Genomic DNA, 27442 nt, shown 5'->3' with positions numbered 1-27442 from the left:
GTGGTTAAAATTCCACAGAATGATTACAACAGGCCAGAGCGCTTGCACGCTCGACCTAACAAAGTTACAGGTACCAGACTTCGACCATTAGAGCACACATTCTGTAGATTAGATGTCTTCCACGGAGCTTATGGTAAACTCTGGTGCTGCAATGTCTCCTTTGGAACCATGTCAGGGACAGTGGTGGTATCACCACGTCATCAGGAGGAGGGGAGCTTTGCTGTAACAAAATGTTCATGAATTGAAAGGAAACAAGATGGTTTTCATGAACAAAGCAGATTACTGACAATGCCAATAAAATGCTAGTTTACATTTTTGGGACATTTCATTAATGAAGAAGCCGCCTCCCCGCTGCATGGCTGGTGACATTCCAGTGTGTATGTCAACATCATAAAGAAGCTTGAGATATCCGGGCCCATGGCGCCATGTTTTTGGCTTGCAGCACTTTTAATCTTGTAATTTTTGAGCCAATTCAGCTTCTGATTCCTAGACCAGCCCTGTAGCCATCCTTCTGCATCTAGTCGGCAGCTAGAAATATATCGAGTTGAACAGGTAGATGGGAGTAGAGGAAAGTACTTTAGGGAAGGGTAGAGAGAAAGAGAAATATGTTTTGGGTTGAATCATGACTATGAGAGGAACCAAAGCTTGACAGAGACTTTGATCTTAGAAATCAAGTTTAAAGTAATAATAGGACAGACCAGATACATTCTGCGGTAAGCATTTTAGCCAAAAACTCGTAAACATGGTTCCGGTCATCGGCCGGAACTGGAATAATAAATATTCCTCTCTTGCTGCACAGCCAGATTGAAAGGCTACATGAAAGCGTGTCCCATTGTCAATCCAGTAAGAGAACTGGGTATGACTGGGCGATTAACTGGGAAACTAAATAAGAGGCACCCTGCATTACTGTTTTTAACTGTATTTCTAAATACCAAAGCCATTAGTCACCATAGCAACAGGGTAGGTTGCTGGCGGTCCATCAGCTAGGATCCACATTTGCCATACAATGTTGAGAGGACCCAGCGCACCTCTGCTCTTGCAGAAATGCGTGTTTCTCCAGGCATACTGAATGTACGCCTGCTGACAGTTATCACAGTTGCTAAGGAGGTTGGCGCACGTGCTGCACAGATCTTTGAGTGAAGTTGAGGCCCCATTCATGAATCAAGGCAGCGTCTGAGGGAGATGTGCTCTAGTGGATATTCAGTTACTTCTGGAAGCACACCAACCGGCATTTTAACATCACCGTTTCTAAAGTCCTTTGAAATGGGTAGAACACGGTGTAATAAGAAATATTACTATGTTATTGCAGCGTATGGAAAACTGACTGAATAAAATGATACCTTTTTAGCATCTCAAATGTTAGAAGTTGTGTGTGTTACCTGATCTCACCTTTCGCATAAAACGTATCGCCCATTGCGGATGGCAAAGGGATGAAAAACATAACTTGGCATACTGCAACATAGCGAGTTACAGAAACAACAGACGCTGCAGCATTATCCAAAGTGATTATACTGAGTACTTAATCTCATTATCGTAGGAAGGATGCCAAGGGCCCTGGTGCCCTCTTTGATTCAACATTGTCAGGGCTGAAGGGGCCTCATACGGGTCTGGCCCCGGTGCCGCTGCACTTGCTGCATCAGTGAAGTTTGCTCCACCTTCTCACCTTTCCAGTAGTTGTCTCACTTGGCCACTGTGTTCTGCAACTATCCACGCAGCCTCCCGTTTTGTGCAGTACAGGTCTCTCTTTCTCCAGCTCCATTACAGCCAACTACTTTATCTTTTACGGTACTCAACGAAGAGTTGGAGGGTGACAAGCTATGTCTGCTGCCAGTCACCCCCACGAGTCAAGAGATCTGACTCTTCCGCTTCACAAGGCTCGATATACAATTATCCAATTCTGAGAGGTGGGAGACCAACTGCTGAAATTAAGGTCATTCCACTCGCTGCGACGCTCAGTGTAGTCTGGGCTCGGCCACAGCTTTCTCCCGGCCACTGAGTATTAATATTATTCAGTTTTATTTAGTGCAAACTCAACCAGAAGGTATTGGAACCTTTACATGAGCACCAGTTACATTAAACAAGCACACATTCATTTTTGCGTTTTTTTTAGCCACAGGGAGTTTAAGGCTCAGATTTATCATACTTTCATGCAGTGCCACCTTGCTGCGCTGTGTGAATGGGATGGGCAGGGATGCACCATATTTAGCATTATGCAGTGCATTCTTGTCCTTTCCTGGCACTGGCACACTTTTGCCTGCCTAGCACTAATGCAAGCACACTTGCGACATTGGTGCAAGGGTGCCTGTGTTGCAGGCAGGAATGTTTTTCTGTAGAAAGGGACACCTTCCTGCACAAAAACTATCTTCAGAGGCATTTTGCTTTTTCTACGTGCGGTGCGCTCTGCAGCAAATGTAGAAAGAGTAAAAATGAGGAGAAATAAAGATATTTCTCCTCATTAAGCCTCATCTGGGGAGGGTTAGCATTTTGACGCTTTCCCAGACCTGCCAAAATCCATGGGTGGATGCATGTGAACACCCATGGAATGCCTCCCTGGAGTAGAGTAATGTAATGCAGCGGGTTGCACTACTCCAGGTTTATAAGCCATACAGGGCCACACAAGGCGGCATTGCGTAGCGTGATAAGTCTGACTTAAGTGTTACATCACCCGTATGTGCCTTAAGGGCCACTCAACACTATGATAAATCTGGTCCTAAGTGATATTTCCAGAATCACAAGCTGTTGAGCCGATGCCGGGACTCGAACCTGGTTCCCCAATTCCAAAGTCAGCAACTCTGGCCCTAACGCCACACCTTCTCCCAACAACAGCCTCCCATCACCTTCTTCCTGGGCAGAGGTGCCCCCGCACCTCTTGTTCACCAGAGGGCACTCATGTTTGAGGAGTTTATATACACATATAAAGAAGAGAATAGTACCTAAAAAGAAGGATAGCCCCTGACCCACTCCCACTTTGTGTGGGATAGACGGGCCACTTATCAGCCTAGTAGTCTACACAACAGATACCTCGCCTCACCTTAGTGTTGAGCTCAGTATGAAAACCACAGTCTGGTGGATGGGATTTATTTCTGCATCATTCACTGCTACTGAATACTGGGAGTAGTGTTTTATTGGGAGTAGCACACATTTTCAACGGAAACAGCTGGGCACAGAGGGCCCCCTAGCTCAGTTATTCCAGTGAATGTCACACGCTGATGTGAAGACCTGTGAACACTACACTGACGGGAAAGAGTCTTACTCTGTACAGAGCAAAATAAGAAAAAATGTACAAAAAAACCCTGAGTGCGACGTGCTTCGACCTGTCTACAGCCAACATGCTATTGAGGCATGCTCTGTTCTGCACATCGGGGGAAGGGTGCATCTCTCCAGCTTGTGTACTGGTGTGTATATTACTGATGGGCGAGCAATCAGATTAACAGGGACAGCTGATTCAGAGCTGTGCCAAAGGCCTGGCTCAGATCTTAGAGCCTGTGCATGAACCAAGCCCAGAAAACATTTGCTATGTAAATCATACAACAAACGTAACATAAAATATGATAAAGTCTCTTCAAAATTCAAAAACGTATATTTCTTTAACATGTCGAGGTGTTGACAAAAATGCGTCACATTATAAAACTGCACTGCGAACTACATATTATAAGTGATAGCATTTAAACTTGAATCTTTGGTGAAATAAAACACGAGCCAATTGTCATGTAAACACTGCACTTGGGCAAAATTATTAGAGAGCAGCATTATAGTTCTGTTAAATCAAACACAATAGGTTTTTGTAGAACTGGTATTCTGAACTCACATATTTGGAAGTGCTTTCATACGCAATAATGAAGAAAAAAGTATTTTGGTGAAATAAATTATTTGCCTATGATCATATAATTTAAGCTGGGAAGCCATCATTTATCCAGGTTTTCTGATTTCTCTTTCTACAAATAAGCCAGTAAATGGGTATCTATTTGTCTTTCCTTATGTTAGGGCTTTGTATTTATTTCCATGCATTTTTCTAATGTTTGTAGTGTGAACTTGGATCGTTTTATATGAGCACTAGTTACATTAGGGCATATTCATTGTTTATAGGCATGGTGTGATTAAGTGCTTTTCCTAGAATCACAGGATCTTGAGATGACACCGAGACTCGAACGTGGATCCCCAGTTCTAAAGTCAGCATGAAAGCTCTGCTTGTTATGGACTCGAGGTTCTAACTGGACCTTGAGCTGAATCAGAGGATGGCTTTAGACTCAAACCTGGATCGAGCTTCATTGGCTCCCCCACCTCTAGTGCATATCAATCAAGGGGAGAGACCACATTAGGTCTGCCCCAGCCGGCAGATGTCCGACAATGTAGTGAGGGTGGGTGAAGAGTTCAGGCTGCTACTGCTGATGCCACACTTTTTTGTTTTGATAGAGAGGGTGGTCATGGGCAGTCCTAGCACCTCCTGGAAGTTCCAGTGGCCTTCCCACTAAAACATCATGCTCTGGTTTGCCCAACAGGGGCATGGCCTGTGGTTCCAGCTTTGTGCTTGCATGCGCATGCACCATGGGGAGCAAGCGGTTTGGCCTACTATGCCACAAACTTGCAAGCTCAGGAACAACTGACAGTTCATCAGATACAACACTAACAGAAGACCACTGACCTCCGCATCGTAAGTTTCCTTTCCATGTCGCCACATCATTACAGTTGAATGTGGCAGTCAGGTGAAGGCAAACCTCCAAAATGGAATATGAGTGTGTGTGAGCACTCTTTTTTGGAAGCACACAACTTGCAACCAATCAAATCCTGTAAACATGCCTCCCAAGATATGAGTGGCAAGAAAAACTCTCTCCAAGTGATTCTCACATAATTGTCAGGCGACCGCTTTACTTTCAAGCCAGACCATAAAAAGGCCGAACAAAGAGAAAGAACAAAAAATACTAGGCAGGGATGAATACGTATTCCGAAGAGTATGATAAAGAGATAGGAAGTGAAAGCTGGTGGAAGAAAGAGTATTAGTATTTGACCACAATGTCTTTGGATAACACTTGCTCCTCAGAAAAAGTCTTGGTCACGACGCTTATTTTATTTTTATTTTTTTACATATTAAGCATTGCTGCCAAATCTTGGATGTCAAAAGAAAACGTTTTATAAAACAATCTCCCAGATCCCTCATATTTTCAAGATAGCAGGCAGCCGGCCAAGGCATTCTTCCCAATGGAAGATTGACTGCTTATCTCAGACAAGTAGTAGTTGCGCGGTGCTCTTCTGTGTGATGCTCAGACTGTTCACCCAATGGATTAGATTTAGCATAATTTCCTAGGCTCTGCGTTCTTCCTCCATCTGCTTCACCGTAACTGACAACTGGCAGTTTTGCAAAATCTTTATGTTGCTAGTATTCCTCATGATGAATGACTATATACTGAAAAACCACAGCTTTGGACATAAACAATGACTGTGTTCAGCTTGCATAATGGTGTATGACATAAGATCTATATATCTCTAATGTGACCTGTCTGAGTGCTTACTACAAGCAGTTGAGAAGTTTCATTGTGGTGTAAATTTCAGGGCCCTCACCGCATTTTGTGGTGAAACAGACTCAAAATAAACTATAGCAAAACCTAAATCCTGATTTAGGGAAGTTTGAATGATTTTAGGTCTCTGTCGTTTGGCACAAAACTATACTTGTTTGTATTGTTCCAGTCACCATCATTCATGAACTTGAATATATATTTGATGAAGGGCACTCACTTGCATCGCAGAAAATTCTCCCAGCGCTCACAAAAAAGGAAAGGCTAAGGGCTAACGGTAGTGACTGCTTTAACTGAATCCCACTTTGACTGTGGGAGTTCATTCCAACTACAAACTCCGTTTGTTCCAAAATATGACCACCTGAGCAGTGGATAATGTCAAAAAGCTTGATTCCATTTCATCAGATCTTCAGAACCGCCTTTTGCAGCAGCATATATTTTAATATATATTTTTTAAAGTTTTCTACAATATCCCAGGGCCATTAGAAACAAAGGATAGAAGGGGCGTTATTTCCCAGGCTTCGCACTTTTCAAGGCCTCGCCATCGTGCTTCAAAAACTATTTATAGGTTTGGAAGCACACATACACTATTTATGTAAGTCACCTACCTTCTTATACCACTAGATAGTGCCATATGCATATATCTTGGCACAGGATGTTTTTTGTCCATAGCCCTACAAGTACTTATGGTAAGCCTGTATTGCTCATTGTCCTGTTTATACTTTGCCCCTATGTTCCTGTAGAATATGCTGCCACTCCACACTCACAGCCCACTCCTGCAGTCCACCACTTAGGTGCTTTTGGCATTTCTAGCTATGCCTCAGAGACTGTGAGACTGATCTTCTTTATTAGCTCTTAAATGTTTTAACACCCTTCCTTACCACTTTCACAACAAACAAGTGTTCAAGTTTCCAAAATGAAATCAAAGAAACATGTGTTTTGCGTATAGAGCAATGATCATGCATGTCTTCCACATTTTTAGAGAGGGCACAAACAAATGCAAGGTCCATGTAGTTGGTTCATGTTACATTCTCCGATTAAGAGAGCTGTAAGGAATGGGGAGAAATGGGTAGTGTGGGCTCAAAGTACCCCCATAAATCACAGAATTATTGTGGCAAAGTGTTCATTTCTCTTTCGCTTTTTCATTTCAGATGATGATCATCCTGGGAGCAATATGCGCAATCATTCTTATTATAATAATAAGTAAGTATATTTCTATAATGTGGATTATGTTATCAGACAAGTGTATTAAAATGGTGAGAATGGCACGACCCATCATTGCTAATCAAATCAAGTTTAAATTGCTAAATAGACCAGTTGACTGCGTGGGTCAATGATAGTGCAGGATACAGCTATTTGACAAGTGTCAGTTTCTGTCATATGACAATGACAGTCGCTGAGTATGACTGATTGCTTGATTGATAGACACATTTTAAATATGTTATGCACAGCCTGTAGAACACTTGACACATAATCCACTGTATCCATCAGATTGTATATGTCAACAAAAATAGCTTGTATATAGCCTTTCTGTAGTATTCCCGGATTTAGAGATGCGACCACTTTACCGAATTGTTGTTAACATCTCCATTAGATGGCTTCGGAAGGGCATTTTGGTCACAGCAGACAAAAATAAACCATACATATTTAAATATAATTCATACGTTTTCAAAAGGAAAAGAGCCTCTGTTTGTCATGACAATATTTGGTTTCACTAGTCATGCATATTTTTACATTACCAAAACAGTTCTTAAAGTTACAGTTGTTCTACAAACGTTTGTCATATTCAGGGTCGGCTTTAGCGCTGGACGTGCTCGGTGCAACAATCTCTTTTGCCCCCCCCCCCATGACTTCCTTCTTCACGAATTCCCTCACTCCTACTCTCCAATAATGCACCTCAAATCTCCATAGCCCCTCTCCGACATACTTTTTATTTTTTCTAGCGCTACTCACAGTTCACTCACACTCAGTTCTGTGATCTGCATAGTACTCGTTCTTTGCAGCAGTCAAATTAACCCTCCGCCCTATTTTATGATGAGCCGAAACTGACACTAGGCAAAATTCCAATCTCTCACCAGTAACAACATTACTCCGCTGTTTTTGTATGGCAGGTGAAAAAAATAACCTTTGGCCAATAACATTTTGATGACCCCTGTGTATTTGCAATACATTAGGTATTAGATATGTGTCAGTATGCGTTAATGTGTCAAAGTAGCTAGATAGCAATGCTGCAGAATGGGTTGTGTAATTTATCTTTTGTTGACTAATTTGGCACATAATTTGACTTTACTTTGAAATATAATTTGCTTTCACTTTGCCACTTTATTTACTTAACCATACCTTGTAATTATGCCCTCCATTACCACATAATTCCAGTTTCCCTATTTATAGTGATAGTGAAACCGCCCATTACGGGCTTAGAGATTGTGTTGTCTATTTAAATATTTATATCTATTAAACTTATGTGATTTACGTGTGAGATTTCACTTTGAGAAATAACTATGAGAAAGCGCCTATTTTGACCATTAAGGTAGTTTGGTGTGAGGGTGACGCCAACAGCAACTTTGTAGCTGCAAAATGTAGAATTCTAGAATCTCAGTGGAGTTAAAGTGAAAGACTAATAGATGAGTCAAAGAAGAATGTTATTCTGAGTAGCTGCCAGGCTTCACTCTATGGTTCCTATTAGCTTGGCTGGATAGCTCAGCGAGTCAAGTGCTTGGTGTTTACTTCTATTCATTGCATTGTATTGGTATTTGTATTGCTCTTTCCATTCCACTTATGAGGTTTAAAGCACTTTTTGTCTTCCATGTAAGCAGGTACAATATCTGTAACCTTTATATAGCACTTCATTACCCTGGTGGAGTCACCGAGGGCTCAATATTCATCAAGGCCCTTAGTCCCCTTGGGGTGTATGTTTGAAAAAGTGTTGGCATAGTCTTGGACTGCTTGGGAAAACACTGGAAGCAATTAATTGATGTTTTGAGGCAGAGTTGAAATGTTGTAGCACATAAGCCCACGTGTTGTGGAGAGTGTCAATAGAGACACAACAGTGCATCTGGGTACTTACCATCTTTGTGTGTCTAGTAGAATGAGATGATGTAGCAACCAACGTCTGTGTAGTCCAATAGTTAGTTCTTTATTTTATGCAGCACCCTGATGCGGGATCAGACAGGAATCCACCATATAATTTAGTGACCATCGAGTAGCTCTAAGGGCTTACTCACGATACCAGGGAGGGCCACCAAGCAGCATTTTCATCTATTTGATGAAGAATCGGAAGCTCCTGTGCCTGTATCCATGGTACTTTGGGTGTGTGGATCCATTTATGCCATGTACCAAAGCTAAATAAGTTGAGTCTTGATTGGGAAAACAGCCACGTTTTTATTTCTTTTCTGAAATCTAGGTGAGTGCTCAATTTCTTTATTGTCTTGACCAAAGTGGTCCACGGTTTGAATATGTGTCCAGAGAAGGAGCTGCCACTTACTCAGGTTCATCAGAAAGGAGGGATGATTAGCAGCGGTGCCATTAACGATCTGATTTCCTCTTTACTGTTTAGAGTTTGAATCTGCATAGGAGGAAAATCAATCCAAATCTTGGGATAGGTCTGTGTGTGATGAAGAGACCTTTTAACAAGATTCTTGAAGGGAGAAGTGGACAGTGTAGGCCCTTGAGGTTATTGTGATGCGGTCATGTTGGTTTGGGCTAAGAACACACCGGGTGGTGGCATTTTGAATTCTTTGAAGTTTGTTGATTAGATCCTGTGAAAGCCCAAAGTAGAACCTGTTAGCATGGTCAAGGTGTAACGGTTCTAGAGCTTTTGAGACATGAACCCTCTATGGATACCCAATAATGGGAATACCCTTTCTAATGTTTCCATAGCTCTCAAGGCAACTTTCATCATATTTTGGTCCAAGTTTGAAGTGCGAGTTTGCTGTCCATAAGTACCATAACTTCTCCTCAGATAAGGACAGTACCAGTACTCATAGGGGCCTAGCTTCGGCGCAGGTGGTGTTTCATTCATTACCTCGAACTCGGCAGCACCTTTAACACGTCCTGGACTGATTCAGCCACAGTGGAAGCCTGGGCTGAGCTGGCACCAGAGCACCTGAACAGCTATTCACCAGGCACAGCGATCGGCATCTGCTGCTCTGAAAGTCATCAAAGCAGGGGTCGCTGCAGGATGTTTGGCTTATCATGATATCTTAAACATTAGTGGGAGGTGTAGAGTGGGACTGTAAAACCTAATGGGTGACGGTGTGGGACGCATTGTTCAGGGCAGTATGGCTTTGTTAGCATGCTGGTTATTTTAAATGACAGAAAATCAACGCCTATTAGCAATTTAAACTAAACATATTTACTAGAAAGTAAATACTTTCCACCTCCACCACCTTCCTGACTCTTGACATAAAAGACAAAAAAAATGTCTAACTTTTTACTGCGTAGTTTAATGGTTTGAAAGCCCACAACTTCTTCTTTCACAGGGAAAGGCAGACACGCACCAAATGTAACATGAGACTCCATGGACTGTGTGAAGCTTTCAGCAGGTCTGGATTTTAGCTGGCAAAGCTTTTGCATTCTGGGACTTGTGGGTTCGTTTCCTCACTATAGGAGATTTTAAAGATTCCAGTATACAAACGATGAATGCAAAATTCAGGGACTGGTTGGACATGTCACATAGAATGAAGCCACATGGGAGAATGCAGAACACATATAAAGAGGAAAAACAAGGAGGAATAAAGAAATTTTTCCTTGCTACGCTTAGCATTTTAACGCATTCCCAAGACTGCCACTCATGATAGATCTGGATGTGCCAAAATCCATGGGTTGATGCGTGGGAACACCCATACTCCCGCCATGGAATGCCCCTTTGGTGCAGAGTAACACAATTGTGTTACTCCAGATTTACCAAGCTCCACAGGGCCATGTGAGGTGGCTTCATGTGGCTTGATAAATCTAACTTTAGTGTTGGGTTGCCGTTGCGTTATCTTACATGATGCAAGGGCAACACAACTCTTTGATAAATCTGGCCCTAGATGTTTGCAGCAGTACCTCTGACTCCAGAAAGTTCAGAACCTGCGTGCAGGAAGTGCTTTTTAGGGTCAAGCCTATGGTAGCATGCACTAGCACATGCGTATCTTTAGCGAGACGCTGTTGTTTTTAGAAAAGGGGTTGGGGCCGCCCGTTGCTTATCATTTGGTGGATCGCACAGCACCCTTCTTTACAGCCTCGTAATTGGTCACGTCTGGCATATCATCATTTCCACTTCCTGTCCCCGGAGTGGGGACCAAGCACTGATTGATTTAACATAATCAGTGCCGTCGGCTGCTGCCGACGTGATTGACGTATTGTTTTCTTCTTTTAACTTTTTTTAACAGAAGGCTTGTGACTTGGAAAAACGTGGCCAGCAGGACAAACAAAATTACAAAGTTTTATTTTCTGTAGTTAACTTTTTTTTTATTTTGGCAAGTCTTCTTTTCTCACTTTGCAATCATGATTTGTTTTGTTTAACTTCTAGTCCTTTGCAAACAGAAGGTAGGTGACTGGTATAAACATGCCCAGCAGGACAAAAAAAACAATTGAAAAGTTGTATTTTCTATATTTAACTTTTTCTTTATTTTGCCAAGTCTTAGATTCTCACTTTGCACTCATGTTTTTGTTTTGTTTTTGCTTGTGAGTGCTGTTCTTTAAATAAGACTATTATCTGGTTCTAAATATCGCAAAGCAACATTGTTTTTTTCTTATGTGTAATTTCAGAAAATATGCTTTAACATATAATTATGTAGTATGCCCCAATCCACCCCACTCCAATCCAATCCACCCCACTCCAATCCAAGCCATTCACCCCAATCCACTCCAATCTACTACACTCAATTCTGTCAACCAACCCCACTTCAATCTACCTCACTCCAATCCAAAACAATCTCCTCCACTCCAATCCAAATTTTTTTTGCCCCACTCCAATACAGCAGTCCAAAATAATCTGCCTGGCTCTAATCCACAACAATCTGCCCCACCCCAATCATAAGCAAACAGCCCCAGTGGCGTAACATAGGCCTCAGTAGCCCCCATGGTGCTGGGGAGGGGGGGGTCCCGAGCTCTAGGGGGAACCCTGAGCACAATACCCTGGCCTGAGAGCTGCTAACTGAGTCTGGAGGGGAAGGGGGCCCCCATGTACTTTGCAGCCTCCCCCCAAGTTTTGTTACTCTGCTGGACTGAACTGCCCCTCTCTAATCCAAAACAATATGCCCCACGCCAATCTATCCCACTCCAGTCCAAAACAATCTGCCCCACTCTAATCCAAAACAATCTGCCCCTCTCCATTCCAAAACAATATGCGCCACTCCAGTCGTCTTCCCCACTACAATACAAAAAATCTGCCCCACTACAATCCAAAACGATCTACCTCACTGCAATCGCCAAAAAATCGGCTGCATTCCATTCTGTCCCGGTACAATCCAAACAAATCTGCCCCACTCCAATCTGCCCCACTCCAATCCAAAACAATCTGCTGCATGCCAATACAAAACAATTTGCCCCACTCCATTCAGCCCCACTCAAATCCAAAACATTCAGCCCCACTCAATCCCATAACAATCTGCCCCACTCGAATCCAAAACAATCTGTCCCATTCAAAGCTACCCCACCCCAATCCAAATAAATCTGCCCCTCTTCAATCCAAAACAATCTGCCATAGTCCAATCCAAAGCAATCTGCCCCACTCCAATCTAAAACAATCTGCCCCACTCCAATCAAATACGCCCCTCTCCAATTCAACCCATTCCAATGCAATTCAGTTTACCTAATCCACCTCGCTCCAAGCCACCACAATCCACCCCATTCCAATATGCCCCAGTCCAATCTGACCCACTCCAATCCAAAACAATCTACCCCACTCCAATCCAAAACAAACTGCCCCACTCCAATCTGTCCCACTCCAGTCCAAAACAATCTGCCCTACTCCATTTCAAAACAGTCTGCCCCACTTTAATCCAAAACAATCTGCCTCACTCCAATCCGAAGCTATATGCTCCACTCCAGTCTGTTCCCAGTACAAACCAAAACAAACCTCTCCACTCCAAACCAAAACAACCTTCCCACTGCAATCCAAAGCAATCTGCCTCACTCCAGTGTGCCCCACTCCAAACCAAAATCATCAGCCCCACTCCAATCCCAAACAATCTGCCCCACTCCAATCCAAAACAATCTGCCCACTCCAATACAAAGCAATCAGCCCCACTCCAAACCAAAACAACCAGCCCCACCCCAATCCAAAACAATCTGTCCCACTCCAATCTGTCTCACTCCAGTTGAAAACAATCTGCCCACTGCACTCCAAAGCAATGTGCCCCATTCCAGGTCAAAACAATTGCCCCAGTCCAATCCAAAACAATATGCCCCATTCCAATCCAAAACAATCTGCCCCACTCCAATCTGCCCACTCTAATCCAAAACACTTTGCTCTACTCCATTTCAAAACAGTCAGCACCACATCAAGCCAAAACAATCTGCCCCACTCAAATCCAAAACAATATGCTTCTCTCCTGTATGCACCACTACAGTCCCAAAAATCTGCCCCTCACAATCCAAAACAATCTGCCCCACTCTAATCTGTCCCCGTACAAACCAAAACAATCTGCCCCATTGCAATATGCCCCACTCCAATCCAAAACAACCTGTCCACTGCAATCCAAAGCAATCTGCCCCACTCGAATTAAAAGAAATCAGACCCAGTGCAATCCAAAACAATCAGCCTCACTCCAATCCAAAACAATCTGCCCCACTCCAATCCAAAACAAACTGCCCACTCTCCTTTAAACCAACCTGCCCCAATCTAGTCTGCCACACTTGAATCCAAAACAATCAGCCCCACTCCAACCCAAAACAATCTGCTTGACTCCAGGTTGCCCACTCCAGTCCAAAGCAATCAGCCCCACTTCAATCCAAAACAATCTTCCGCACTCCACTGTGCTTCACTCCAGTGCAAAACAATCTGCCCACTGCAATCCAAAGCAATCTGCGCCACTCCAATCCAAAACAATCTGTCCCACTCCAATACAAAACAATCAGCTCCACTCTAATCTGCCCCAGTCCAATCTAAAATCATCTGCCCCAATCAAATCCAAAGCAATCTGCCCACTCAAATCTGCTGCACTGTAAACAAAAACAATCTGCCTTACTCCAATCGAAAACAACCTGCAACACTCCAATCCAAAATATTCTGTCTCACGCCAATCCAAAACAATCACTCCCATCTATCCCACTCCAATCCAAAACAATCTGCCCTACTCCATTCTAGAACAGTCTGCCCCACTTAAATCCAAAACAATCTTCCCTACTCCATTCCAAAACATTAAGCCTCAGTCCAGTCTGTCACACTACAGCCCAACAAATCTGTCCAAAGCAATCTGTCTCACTCCAATCGGCCTCACTCCAATCAAAAACAATCTGCCCACTCCAATTCAATTCCATTTGCCCCACTCCAATCCAAAGCAATATGCCCCACTCCAATACAAAACAATCTGCCCCACTCCAATCTGCTCCACTCCAATACACAACAATCTGCCCACTGCAATCCAAAACAGTCTGCCCCACTCTAATCTGCCCCACTCCAGTCTGCCCACTTCATTCCAAAACAATTGTCCCACTCCAATCCAAAATAATTTGCCACACTTCAGTCTGCCCCGCTCCAATCCAAAACAATCTGCCCTGCTCAATTTCAAAACAGCCTGCCCCACTCCAATCCAAAACAATTTGCTCCACACCATTCCAAAACAATATGCCCTACTCCAGTCTGCACCACTACAATCCAAAAAACCTGCCCTACTACAATACAAAGCAATTTGCCCCACTACAATACAAAACAATTTGCCACACTCCAATCTTTCCCAGTACAAACCAAAACGATCAACCCAACTCCAATCCAAAACAATCCGCCCCACTTCAATCCAAAACAATATGCTCCATTCCAATCCAAAACAATCTGCCCCACTCCAATCCAAAATCATGTGCTCCAAACCACTCTGCCCCACTCCAACCAAAAGACAGTCTGCCTCACTCCAGTCCAAAACAATATACCCAAGTTTAGTCTGCCCCACTACAGCCTAACAAATCTGCCTCACACAGTCCAAAATAGTCCGCCCCACTACAATCCAAAACAACCTGCCCACTACAGTCTAAAGCAATCTGTCTCCCTCCAATCTGCCCCATTCCAATTTGAAACAATCAGCCCCACTCCAATCCAAAACAATCTGCCCCACTCCAATCAAAAAGAATCCACTCACTCCAATTTGCCCCACTCCAAACCAATATGTCCCATTCCAATCCATAACAATCTGCCCCACTACAATCCATAATATTCTGCCCCACGCCAATCCAAAACCATATGCCCCAAACCACTCTGCCCCACTCCAGTCCAAAACAATCTGCCCTACTCCAATCTGCCCCACTGCAAACCAAAACAATCTGCCCCACTCCAATCCAAAACAATCTGCCCACTCCAAATCAAAGCTATCTGCCCCCTCCAGTCTGCTGCATTCCAATCCAAAACAATCTGCCCCTTTCCAATCCAAATCAGTCTGCCCACCTCAAATACAAAACAATCTGCCTCACTCCAATCTATAACAATCAGCCCCACGCCAATTGAAAATAATCTGTCCCACTCCAATCTGCCTCACTCCAACCCAAAACAAGCTTTCCATTCCAATTAAAAGCAGTCTGCCCCACTTCAATAAAAAAAACAGCTCCACTCCAATCTGCCTCACTCCACTCTAAAACCATCTGCCCACTCCAATTCAAAGCGATCTGCCCCACTTCAATCTTCTACACTTCAATCCAAAACAATCTGCCCACTCCAATTTAAAGCAATCTGCCCCAGTCCAATTTGCCACACTGCAATCCAAAACAATTAGCCCCACTCCAATCCAAAACAATATGTCTCACTCCAATACAAATAAATCTGCCCCACTCCATTCTGCCCCACTCTAATCCACGCCAATCACCCACACTGCAATCCAAAACAATCTGCCACACTCCAATCCAAAACAACCAGGTCCACTGCAATCCAAAACAATCTTCCACATTCAAGTACAAAACAATCTGCCTCCCTTTAATCTGATCCACTCGAATCCAAAACAACCAACCCCACTTCAATCCAAAACAATCTGCCCAACTCCAATCTGCCTCACTCCACTCCTAAACCATCTGCCCACTTCAATTCAAAGCGATCTGCCCCACTCTAATCTGCCACACCACAGTCCAAAACAATCACCCCCCCTCCAGTCCAAAACAATCTGCCCACTCCAATTCAAAGCAATCTGCCCCACTCCAATCTGCCCCACACTGCAATCCAAAACAATTAGCCCCACTCCAATCAAAAACAATCTGGCCCACTTCAATCTGCCTCATTCCAATCCAAAACAATCTGCCCACTGCAATCAAAAGCAATCTTCCCAACTTCTCTCTTATCGCAATGAAAAACAATCAGTCTCACTCCATTCCAAAACAATCTGACCCATTTCTATCTGCCCCTCTCCAATACAAAACAGTCTGCCCACTCCAGTCCAAAGCAACCTGCCCCACTCCAAACTAAAGCAATCTGCCCCACTCCAATCCAAAACAATCTGTCCCACTCCAATACAAAGCAATCTGCTCCACTCCAATTTGCACCACTCCAAGCCAAACCCACCTGCCCCACTCCAATGCAAAACAATCTGCCTCACTCCAATCCAAAACTATCTGCCGTCCTCCAATCCAAACCAATCTGCCCCAAACCAATCTGCCCCACTCCAATCCAAAACAATCTGTCCCACTCCAATCTACCACACTGCAAACCAAACAATCTGTCCCACTTCAATCCACACAATATGCAACACTCCAATCCAAAACAATCTGTCTCACTCCAATGCAAAACAATCTATCCCACACCAATCTGCCCCACTGCAATCTAAAACAATCTGCACTATCAAATCCATAACAATTTTCCCCACTCCCATCTGTCCCACTCCAGTCCAAAACAATCTGCCCTACTCCATGCAAAACAGTCTGCCACACTTCAATCCAAAACAATATGCTGCACTCCAGTTGTCTCCCCTACTACAATCCAAAATATCTGCCCTAATACAATCCAAAACAATCTACCTCACTGAAATTCCCCAAAATCTGCCCCATTCCAATCTGTCCCGGTACCAATCAAAACAATCTGCCCTACTCTAATCTGCCCGACCCCAATCCAAAACGATCTGCCCACTCCAATCCAAAGCAATCTGCCCCACTCCAATCTGCCACAATGCAAACCAAAACAATCAGCTGCACTCCAATCCAAAACATTCTGCCTCACTCAAATCCATAACAATCTGCCCCACTCCATTCCAAAACAATCAGCCCTACTCCAGTCCAAATCTACACCACTCCACTCCAAAACTCCAAATAATCTGCTAACTCCAATCCAAAGTAATTTGCTCCACTCCAATCAAAACACTTAGCCTCTCTCCAATACAAAACAATCGGACCCACTCGAATCTGCCCCACTCCAATCCAAAACCATCTGATCCACTCCAATGCAAAACAATCTGCCCCACTCCAATTTAAAACAATCTTCCCCACTCCATTCCAAAACAATCTGCCCCACCCCAGTCCAAAGCAATCGGCCCCATCCCATTCCAAAACAATCTGCCCCACTTCAATCTGCCCCACTGCAATCCAAAACAATCTGCCCCGGTCCAATCTACCCCATTCCAATCCAAAACATTCTACCCCACTCCAATCCACAACAATCTACCTCACCCCAGTCCGCCCCACTCCAGACCTCTCCGTTTCAATCCAGTCCACCTCACCCTAATCCAATCTACTTCACTCCATTCCCATTTACTCCACTCCATCCTAATTCACCCCACTCCAATCCACCACAATTGACCCCATACCAATCCAATCTACCCCAATCCAGACCATTCCAATCCACCCCTACCCAAGCTACCCAACTCCAAACCAATCCAATCTACCCCACTCCATTCCACCACAATCCAACCCACTACAGTCCAATCCACCCTTCTCCAGTCCAACCGACCCTACTCTAGTCCAACCGACCGTACTCTAATCCAATCCATCCCACTCCAAACCACCAAATTCCAATCCAACCCACCTCTCTCCAATCCAACCCATTCCAATCTAACTCACTGTAGGAGGCTGGCCTGGTTTTTAGTGGATACCTTGGGTACTTACACCTTACACCAGGTCCAGTTATCCCTTATTAGTGAAATGTAGTAGTGTTCTAGCAGCTTAGGCTGTTAGAGGTAGCTGTAGCAGAGCAACTTAGGCTGAACTAGGAGACATGCAAAGCTCCTGCAATACCACTTATAGTTACACAGTACTTATACACAAGTAAAGACAACTACAAGTCATGATTAGAGGTATTGCAAGAACCAAGCAAGAGTTCAAACAACAAATGGTAGATTCCTGGACCTGAAGACATGCAAAGGAAGGAGACCAAGTCCAGAAGTCGAACGAAGTTCCAGGAAGGACAGGAGGCCCTGCCAAACCAGAAGAGGGTGCAAAAGAGGAGTCCCCGGTTGGACGAAGACTGCAGAAATGCACCCAAGGAAGGTGTCAGTGGGTTCCTGCCTGATGCACTGGATGTCCCATGAAGAGAAGTTGGATGCAGGTGAGTTTTGGCACTGGATTCCTCCAACAAGCCTTGGTTCCGGCAAAGTCGCGTTTTGCATCAAGTTGCCGCTATCTGGACCCAGGAGGGACCTGGGGGCCTCAACTCTGTGTGAGGAGGAAGAAGGGCCTCTCAGTACTTTAGAGAGCCCTCAGAACACCAGATGGCACCAGATAGCACCCACGGGAGTCCCAGGATCCGGGGATAAAGGAGGTGCAAAATGGGGTTGGTGCAGCACTACAAAGGAAGGTCCCACACCACCGGAGAACAACTCAGCGAGTTGAGCATCACAGGATAGAGTCCTGGGCCAGGCAGTGCACAAAGGAATTTTGCAAATAGTGCACAGAGGCCTCAGGAAGTTAAGAAGACGCGATGCACAGGGGTACTGTCGTTCTCGGGGAAGGCAAGGTCTTACCTCAACCAAATTGGGACAGCAGGACCTCAGGACAGTCTGTGTCGATGGGGTCCACCCTCTATGTTCCAAGGAGCAAGCTCGTCGCCAGGAGAGGAGTCCAATAGAACCGGTCGTCGACTTAAAAGGTGCCTGCTTGAGCAGGGGAGTGACTCTGTCCCTCCACTGAAGATTTCTTTGGTCCTTCTGGTGCATGGTGAAGACAGGGAGTCCTCAGAGTGTGCACACCATGGAAACTGTTGCAGTTGCTGGCTGGAGCTTAAGTTGCAGAAGAAAAGTAGCCCTTCAGGATACTTTGTTGCTGTTACAGCCGTTCCTGGAGCAGTCTGCGGTTGATCCAAGGTCTGAGGATGAAGTAGTAGTTGCAGAGGATTCCTGCTGGAAACTTGCAAGTAGAATCTGAAGAGAACTCACAGGAGAGACCCTAAATAGCCCTGAGAGGGGGATTGGCTCCTTTATCAGGTATGGACCTATCAGGAGGGGTCACTGACATCACCTGCTGACACTGGCCATTCAGAGGCCTCCAGAGTGCCCCCACACCTTGCAAAGCAAGATGGCTGAAGTCTGGGACACACTGGAGGAGCTCTGGGCACCACCCCTGGGGTGGTGATGGACAGGGGAGTGGTCACTCCCCGTTCCTTTGTCCAGTTTCATGCCAGAGCAGAGACAAGGGATCCCTGAACCGGTGTAAACTGGCTTATGCAAGGAGGGCACCATCTGTGCCCTTCAAAGCATTTCCAGAGGCTGGGGGAGGCTACTCCACCCCAGCATGTTACACCTGTTTCCAAAGGGAGAGGGTGTAACACCCTGCTCCCGAAGGAAATGTTTTGTTCTGCCTTCCTGGGACTGAGCTGCTCAGACTCCAGGAGGACAGAACCCTGTCTGTGAGGTGGCAGCAGCTGTAGCTGCATTGCAAGACTCAGAGAGCTGGGTTGGCAGTACTGGGGCTCCATGGTGGAGTCCCCAGGATGCATAGAATTGGCTCCCCAATAGCAGATTTGGAATGGGGGACAATTCCATGATCTTAGACACCTTACATGGCCAAATTTGGGGTTTCATTGTGAAGCTACATATAGGTATTGACCTATATGTAGTGCACACGTTCAATGGCATCCCCGCACTCACAAAGTTCCGGGAATTGGCCCTGAACTATGTGGGGCACCCTTGTTACTGCAAGGGTGCCATCACACTTAGTAACTTTGCACCTAGCCTTCATTAAATGAAGGTTAGACAAATAGGTGACTTAAAAGTTACTTAAGTGCAGTGAAAAATGGCTGTGAAATAATGTGTGCATTATTTCACGCAGGCTGCAATGGCAGTCCTGTGAAAGGGTTTGTCTGAGCTCCTTATGGGTGGCAAAAAAAATAAATGCTGTAGCCCATAAGGATCTCCTGGAACCCAATGCCCTGGGTACCTAAGTACCATATACTAGGGACTTATAAGGGGGGTCCAATATGCCAATTGAAATTGGTAAATGAAGTCACTAGCCTATAGTGACAAATTTAAAAGCAGAGAGAGCATAAGCACTGAGGTTCTGATTAGCAGAGCCTCAGTGGCACAGTTAAGCACGATACAGACACACACATTAGGCCATAAACTATGAGCACTGGGGTCCCTGACCAGCAGGATCCCAGTGAGACAGGCAAACACATACTGACATACAGGTAAAAGTGGGGGTAACATGCTAAGAAAGATGTTACTTTCCTACACCCACCCCACCCCATTCCGATCCAACCCACCCCACCCCAATCCAATTTGATCCCAATCCACCCCACTGCAATCCATTCTGCCTCACCCCAGCCCATCCCACACCAACCCACATTAATCCACCGGGTCCAATCCAGTTCACCTTAATCCACCCAATGCCAATCCAATCCTCCCTACACCATCCTAATCCACTCTACTCCAATCTGATCCACCCAACTTCACACAAATCCAGTCCATCTCACTCCACTCCAATCCAATCCAATCCAATCCACCCCACCCCACCCCAATCCAATCCACCCAACCTCAACCCCAATCTGATCCACCCCACTCATTCCAATCCGCCTCACTCCATTCTTCTCCATGCCACACCAGTCAACCACACTCCAATCCAATCCAATTCACCCCACTCAAACAACTCACCCCACTCCACTCCATTCCAATCCACTCCACTCTAATCCACCCCATCCAATCCACCCCACCCTATTTCAATCCACCCCACTCCAATCCAGTCCACCCCATCCACTCCACCACCCTCAATTCCACCTCACCCCACTCTACTCTAATCCACCCTACTCTACTACAGTCCACCCCATTCTAATCTAATCCTACCAATTCTACTTCAATACATCCCACTCTATTCCAGTCTACCCAACCCCAACCCATTCCACTATAACCCACACCACTTCACTCTGCTTCAGTCCACTCAACTCTTCTTCAATCCAACTCCAATCCATTCAACTCCAATCCAGTTCATCATAATCCACCCACGGCAGTTCAATACAGTTTACCTTAATCTACCTCACTCTGTCCAATCCACCCCAGTTCACACCACTCCAACCACCTTAATCCAACCCACCCCAATCCAGTCAATCCTACACCAATCCAATCCAATCCACCCGCACCAATCCAATCCACCCCACTCAATCAGATCTGCCCCACTCCAATCTCCTACTCATTCCAGTCGAACCACTCCAGCCCATTTCACCCCACTCCAGTCCAATCCACCTCACCGAAATCTAGGCCACTCCAATTCAATCTGCCCTGCTCCATCCTACTCCATTCCATTCCTCTCAAATCCACCCTACCCCACTCCAATCCACCCCAACCCAATCCACCCCAATCCAATCCTCCACAATCCAGGCCACGCCAATTCAGTCCATCCCACTTAATCTAATCCATCCCACTCCTTTCCACCCCACTCAATTCCACCCCACTCAGTCCAATCCACCCCACTCCAATCCAATTCAGCTCACTCTATTCCAATACACCTGACCCAAATCTACCCCACCTGAGTGCAATCCATCTCACCCCAGTCAATCCCACCCCAATCCAACCCCCTTACCCCTATCCAAACCACCCCACTCCATTCCACCCCACTCCAGTCCACCCAACCCCAATTCAATCTAGTCAACCCCGCTCCAATACACCCCACTTCACTCTGGCCCACCACACTCCACTCCACCCTAGTCCAATTCACCCCACTTTAGTCCAATCTACCCCAATCCAATCCACCCACCCCTGTTCAATCCACCCCACTCCAATCCATCCAGCCCACCTCAATCAAATCCACCCCTACCCACCCCAGTCCATCCATTCCATTGTAGTCCAGTCCATTCCAGTCAAATCCACCCCACTCCAGTCCAGTCCACCCCACTCCAAACCAATAAATTCAATCCATGCCACTCCAGTCCACTCTAATCCTCCCCATTCCAGTCGAGTCTAATAAACTTCACTCCAATTCACCCTACTCAAAACTACCCCAATCCTTCTAATCCACCCCACTCATATACACCTCACCCCATTTAAATCCACCCCACTCCAATCCACCCCACTCCATTCAATCCAGCCTACTCTTCTCCAGTTCAACCCACCCCACTCTACTCCAATCCACCCCACTACTTCAGTCCAATCCAACCCACTCCACCCTATTCCAAACCACGCCATGACACTCTCTGCCACAGAACCATCAAACTCTCCTCTCCTCTACTTTACAACACACTACTTCCCCACATCACTCTACAACACTCCACTCTACTAACTTTTAGCCATGTTGAACAGCAGCCACACTGATGTACAACATAGCAAAACGCATTGTCAAAGACAATAGCTACTGTATAAGTGAGACATATTGGCTCTGCCAATGATTGTTTATTTTCTAGTTGAGGACATTGAATTGACTGTTTGGAAATTGCTGAGATTTTGTGATGTCAATTTCTGTAAAAGAATACCAACTTTGTGCACAAATAATGCAGCAAGTTTATGTGGAGACATATGTATATTTAAAATGACTACTCATGAAGTCAAAATCAGTTTATTAATCTGAAAGGTGCAAGGGCCACAGGTTGTCAGCAGAAAGTGAATGGAGTAACAAAGAGCAAAGTTTGAATTTATACATTTATTTTTAAAGTTCTTCCCCAAAATATGACAAGAAGACAAATTCCATAGAAAGATTTTCCTGGCTTACTCAGGTGGTTGCAAAAAGCTGAGTTACAAAATAGTTCATTGCACAGAGATCTTTGTGTAACCAGAAAGTTCCAATGTATAATTGTCCTTTAATAACTGATGGTTAATTCACTTGCTGGAAAGATCTGTGTGCATTCTAATCAAAGGTTCTACTCACCATAAAATTGCATAAAAGGTCAATGTGCTTGCTGGAAAATATAACATGCAGGTCACATACTTGATTTCTACATAGATAGCTCAGATAGTTACTGTTTTTGTTGCAGAGATTGTTAAGTTGCCTGCAGGTCAGAAGTTAAAATGCTTGTCATTTAGCGTAGTGAGTTATGACTCTCCATGAAGCAGGTGCATTGAAACGACAAGGTATATTATGAGAACCTTACTCTTTCTTCCTCAATCTTTTCTTATTTGAAGGTTGCTAAAAAAGGGTTAATTTGGGTAGTAATAAATATTTATTAGTAAGTGCTATATAAATGGATAATAGTGTAATAACTCATGGACAGATACATTCAATATTCTCACAATGCATGCAGATTTCTTGCATACAAAGCTTGGAAACCTAGCCATGCCTATTCTCCTGCCATTAACACTGTCCTTACATCCACCTCAAAATCCATCCCCAGTCCACCACCACTCATTTTGGTGAGTACCTGCACTTATTTTTTTCCATTTAAAGCACTGGCCACTAGAGTGGGTCGTGGGCGAGTAGAGTTGACAAAAGGTGGACAACTTTGAATCTTAAGAATGTTACGCAGGCTTTCATTGATAAAAACAAGTACTAGTATATGATGTACAAGCAGTACTTGTGTTTTTAGTATTGATAAGCGGCATACACTGTGGTATAAAGCTCTGCACCCCAAAAAACAATATATATGTACATATTCACTGAAAAAACAAAGATTAAAGTAACTTTATATTCAGGTGAATTTGTTAATGTCAACATTAACGTTTTGAACTAAAAAAAGCACAGAAATTCACTAGTTATAGTTAGCAGCATGAACTAGAACTTGCGCCCCTGACATGTACTGCTTATGATCGCACATATTACATCTCTCATGACATGTTCTATGACATCATTTAAGACATCATTAATGACATCTCAAATGACATCCCTAAGGCTCTGGGGATGCCATCAACCAGGGCCGTGTATATTTTTAAGGGGAGGGGGCCATGCATCTTCCCTCTCCAAGCCATTATCGGCCTCAAGGACTCCATGCCCCAAGGCCTCTTTTTTTTCAATAAAGGAGAGTGGGTTACATGACCACAGTGAAGATCTACAGATCTAAAGTCCTCTCCCAGCACGTGGGAGCAGTTTTGAAGCTCCTGCCCACTAGGAGCGAACTTGGTGTATGCTCCAGTTGGCTGAAGTTATAAAAATGCTCCCACTAAGCAAGAACAAACACAGGTTTGCCTGCCCGCTCGGCTGCGGGCAGGGAAATCGCTGTGTTCCTTGGTGGGCTCCCTATGATATAGCATCTCAGACTGCCCCAAGAGATGGAGCCCCAGAGCCATTTATGGCTCAGGGAAGGGGTCCATGCAGCCCCCATACCTTAGAGTAATGGCCATGGGGTGGGCTCCCTTGTGCCTTTAGAGTCTGTGGGAGGGCGCTCTGCAGCCCCCTCCCCATTTCGAACATTTTGGGCCCCTGTGGTAGGCTCCCTGGGGCCTTTAGATGCGTAGCCCCCATCCCCTTCTGAATGATTTTGGCCCTGAAGGTGGGTTCCCTGGGTCTGCAATGGCCCGGGAAAGGGGGCGGCCCGCTCCGCCATACCTAATATGTCCAGAGTGGGTTCCCTGGGGCCTCTGCAAGCACGGGGAGGAAGGGCACCTCCCCATAAAAGGTCATTTTGACCCTGGGGGTGGGCTTCCTGGGGCCTCTGGCGACTTGGAAAGGGGGTATGTGGCTGTCCTCCTGTTTGTAAAACAGCCTCAGGTTTGGGCTTCCCAGGGCATAAAGCAATGAATACAGCCAGGCACAATTTTATTTTTTATTTTTATTTTTAGATCCCACAAGAGTCTTGGGGGATCGTAGCATTTTTTCTGTTTTCTTTTCCTTTTTGCCCCCCCTTATGGTGCCAAGGGGGTCAGGGTGGGGATTCAGAATATGCCTACCCTGCCCATTATATTATATTTTTTGTATCTTCAGGACAGGGGACTAAAGGCCTGATTTAAGAAAAGTGGTGCTGCAACCAGTCCCTCGTCACTTTTCTTGCACCCCTTAGTGCCCCCCTAATGCCACCATGTGTGCGCCGTATTTAAGATATGGTGCACCATGGTGGTAGTTAGGGAACTAGTGTCAACATTTTTCACGCTAGTTTGGAGCTTTGCAGGATTAGCGTAAAACATGTTGACACTAATCCTGCAAAGCCCATTGAGGTCCGTTGTAAACAATAGTGTGCCTCCTTTTTATGCCTGATCTAAGCAAGCGTTAAAAGTGCGAAAAACATGTTGCAAAGCAATCTCTTGGATTACTTGGCGCCATTTTTTTGGCTCCCCTAATGGGGGACCGCCCCCTTTGCATACATTATGCCTCGCGCAGGCATAAGGTAGTGCAAAGGGTTACAAAGTGCATTGTGCCACTTTGTAAATTTGGCACCACGATTTTGACCTTGTTAGGCCACATTAGCATCAAATAAAATTACGCTAATGTGGCATGAAGAGGTACTTAGGGCTCTTAAATCTGCCCCTAAGACTTAAGGTCCTGTAATGGCTGCCAGCAACATTTTTCTCATGTTTCTGGTAGCCAATCAGAGTTCAATGGCCTGAGGGAAATAATGCTCCCTGGGCCCAGGGCCAATCAAAATGCACTATTTTTAAATTGGCGATCCTTAGACAGTATCTTGAGACTCTCGCAGACCCAACTGACAACATATACAATTTCTCAAAAACTACTGAATGGATTTACACGAAATCACAAAAAGCACAATCTGGGGACCAAGATCTAGCCTTCTGCCAAATTTGGTGTAATTCCGTCCCCCAGTTTTTGTTGTAAAAAGTCTATGGAAAATGCATAGGGATTTTTCAGCCCCCCACTTGATGGATCACCCCAAAACTTTCCAGCCGTGAGCAGATATGGATGAACTTTTTTGTTTTGGGGCACGTTTGCATGAAGATTCGTCAAGAGTGCCCAAGGGTATTAGCAAACCCCAAAAATGCTAATCCTATTGAAAAGCAGACCTAACTATAACTACTTAGTGGCTCCACTAGGTTTTATATATATTACCCATAAGCTTCAGCATTCCCATCGCAAAGCATTAATGTCACTGTTGATTTCGGTATGTGGTTCTTTTTGGGTAAAATATGACACCAGAAGAGAGTCTGAGCGCCTGTGTGGCGGTTGGTTTCTCCTTTCCATTGCTATAAACATTTATAGGCGTCTTTGCATTTTAGTTTTCAATCCTTTCAAGGTTAAAACATTCGTTTTTTCACTGTTGTCTAATGCGCTCATTGTGACCTACACCTGATATTAAGTATTACTTGGAGTTTGTTACCCCTTAGGGAAAAATATGTATTGTGACCTGCGCATGTGTACCTTTTGAGAGAACGAATTGCAATCCACTTATCCTTTTGATACATTTTGCGTTTCATAACCAACCTTCTGATTTAATGAACAATGCTCCTCCTTCTTCCACAGACAAAGGTTTATATAACAGCGTTTCTCAGAAATACACCATTGACCTGTGTCAGGAGAACCTGTAATTGTGTATTAAAATAAGGCACTGGATCACGCTACAGAGACATTTCACTCCGTTCAGAACATATACCGAACTTACATAAACCTAGAACAACAGTAGTATCCAAAATCGGACTCGCCTGCGTTGTCTTTTTTTGATTAGTGTTTTTTTATGTAACTTCTTATTGATTGTAAATTCGCGTCGAGCCTGTTACTTAAGCAGATCAGGCCTCACAGACACATGCCAGCCCAGCACGTGTTGAGTGAGGTAATGCTGCCGGATCCAAGTCATGAGCCCTGAAATGGTGAGCAGGGGCGTAACAGAGTCCCTGGCATCTCCTGCGTTGTGGCGGGGTCGGGGCCCGCAGGGGGCTGGTGCAGGCTTATCCATACTGGAGGGGGCTCCCTCAGCTCCCACGGATGTGTGTGTGGGGGCCCCTTCAACATATCTTGCCGGGTGGCCCCTCACGTTTTGGTAGGCCGCTGACGGTGAGGTGTGGAATTATTTGCCTGCCAGGCTCATCCTCTACTAACACTTTCTTGGCCTGGCGACTCTGCCATCCGTATGCCATTCATGCCCGCTCGTATTTCTGATTTGGAATTGGTAGATAAAATAAATTATCGAAAAAACAAACTGAGGTAACCCCTCGGAAAACAATCAATTCTTCCATAACATCACGTTTGTCAAGGATTCTTTGAGCAGGGTTAGATTTAGAGTTAATATGTGCCCTCAAGCGCTGGCTTCCCAGGCCAAAATGAATTTTAGACTTGCTATGCTTTAGTGAGTCACAAACATTGTATAATAATAACTTGCTTTACATACAGCGCTTCATACCATGCTTCTGATGTTCCCAAGTATTGTTATAGAGTTACTGTTATTACGCAGGGGCACTAGAATTGTGAGGCAGGGGAGCACCAAATTATGCAGCACAGCTAACTAAATTATGCAGCAAAAGAAGGAAAATGATGTGGCATAATGCAACACATCATTTGATAGTCTTCATTATTTTAGTGATGATACTGTC

The 27442-nt window shown here is 44.8% G+C and overlaps 1 protein-coding gene across 1 annotated transcript in view; it reads left to right on the top strand.

Annotated features, from left to right (window-relative positions):
* Window positions 1–27442, top strand: part of LOC138265773 (vesicle-associated membrane protein 1-like) — a 330957-nt gene that overhangs the window by 250630 nt on the left and 52885 nt on the right. Inside the window, exon 4 of the mRNA XM_069213794.1 lies at window positions 6662–6713. Within this exon, the coding sequence (XP_069069895.1) occupies window positions 6662–6713 (52 nt within the window). The remainder of the gene's footprint in view (window positions 1–6661; window positions 6714–27442) is intronic.

The sequence above is a fragment of the Pleurodeles waltl genome, chromosome 11 (genome assembly GCF_031143425.1).
Source record: "Pleurodeles waltl isolate 20211129_DDA chromosome 11, aPleWal1.hap1.20221129, whole genome shotgun sequence".
Taxonomy (NCBI): Eukaryota; Metazoa; Chordata; class Amphibia; order Caudata; family Salamandridae; genus Pleurodeles; species Pleurodeles waltl.
The sequence above is the reverse complement of the archived record's forward strand: the minus strand, read 5'-3'. Positions and strand labels throughout refer to the sequence as shown.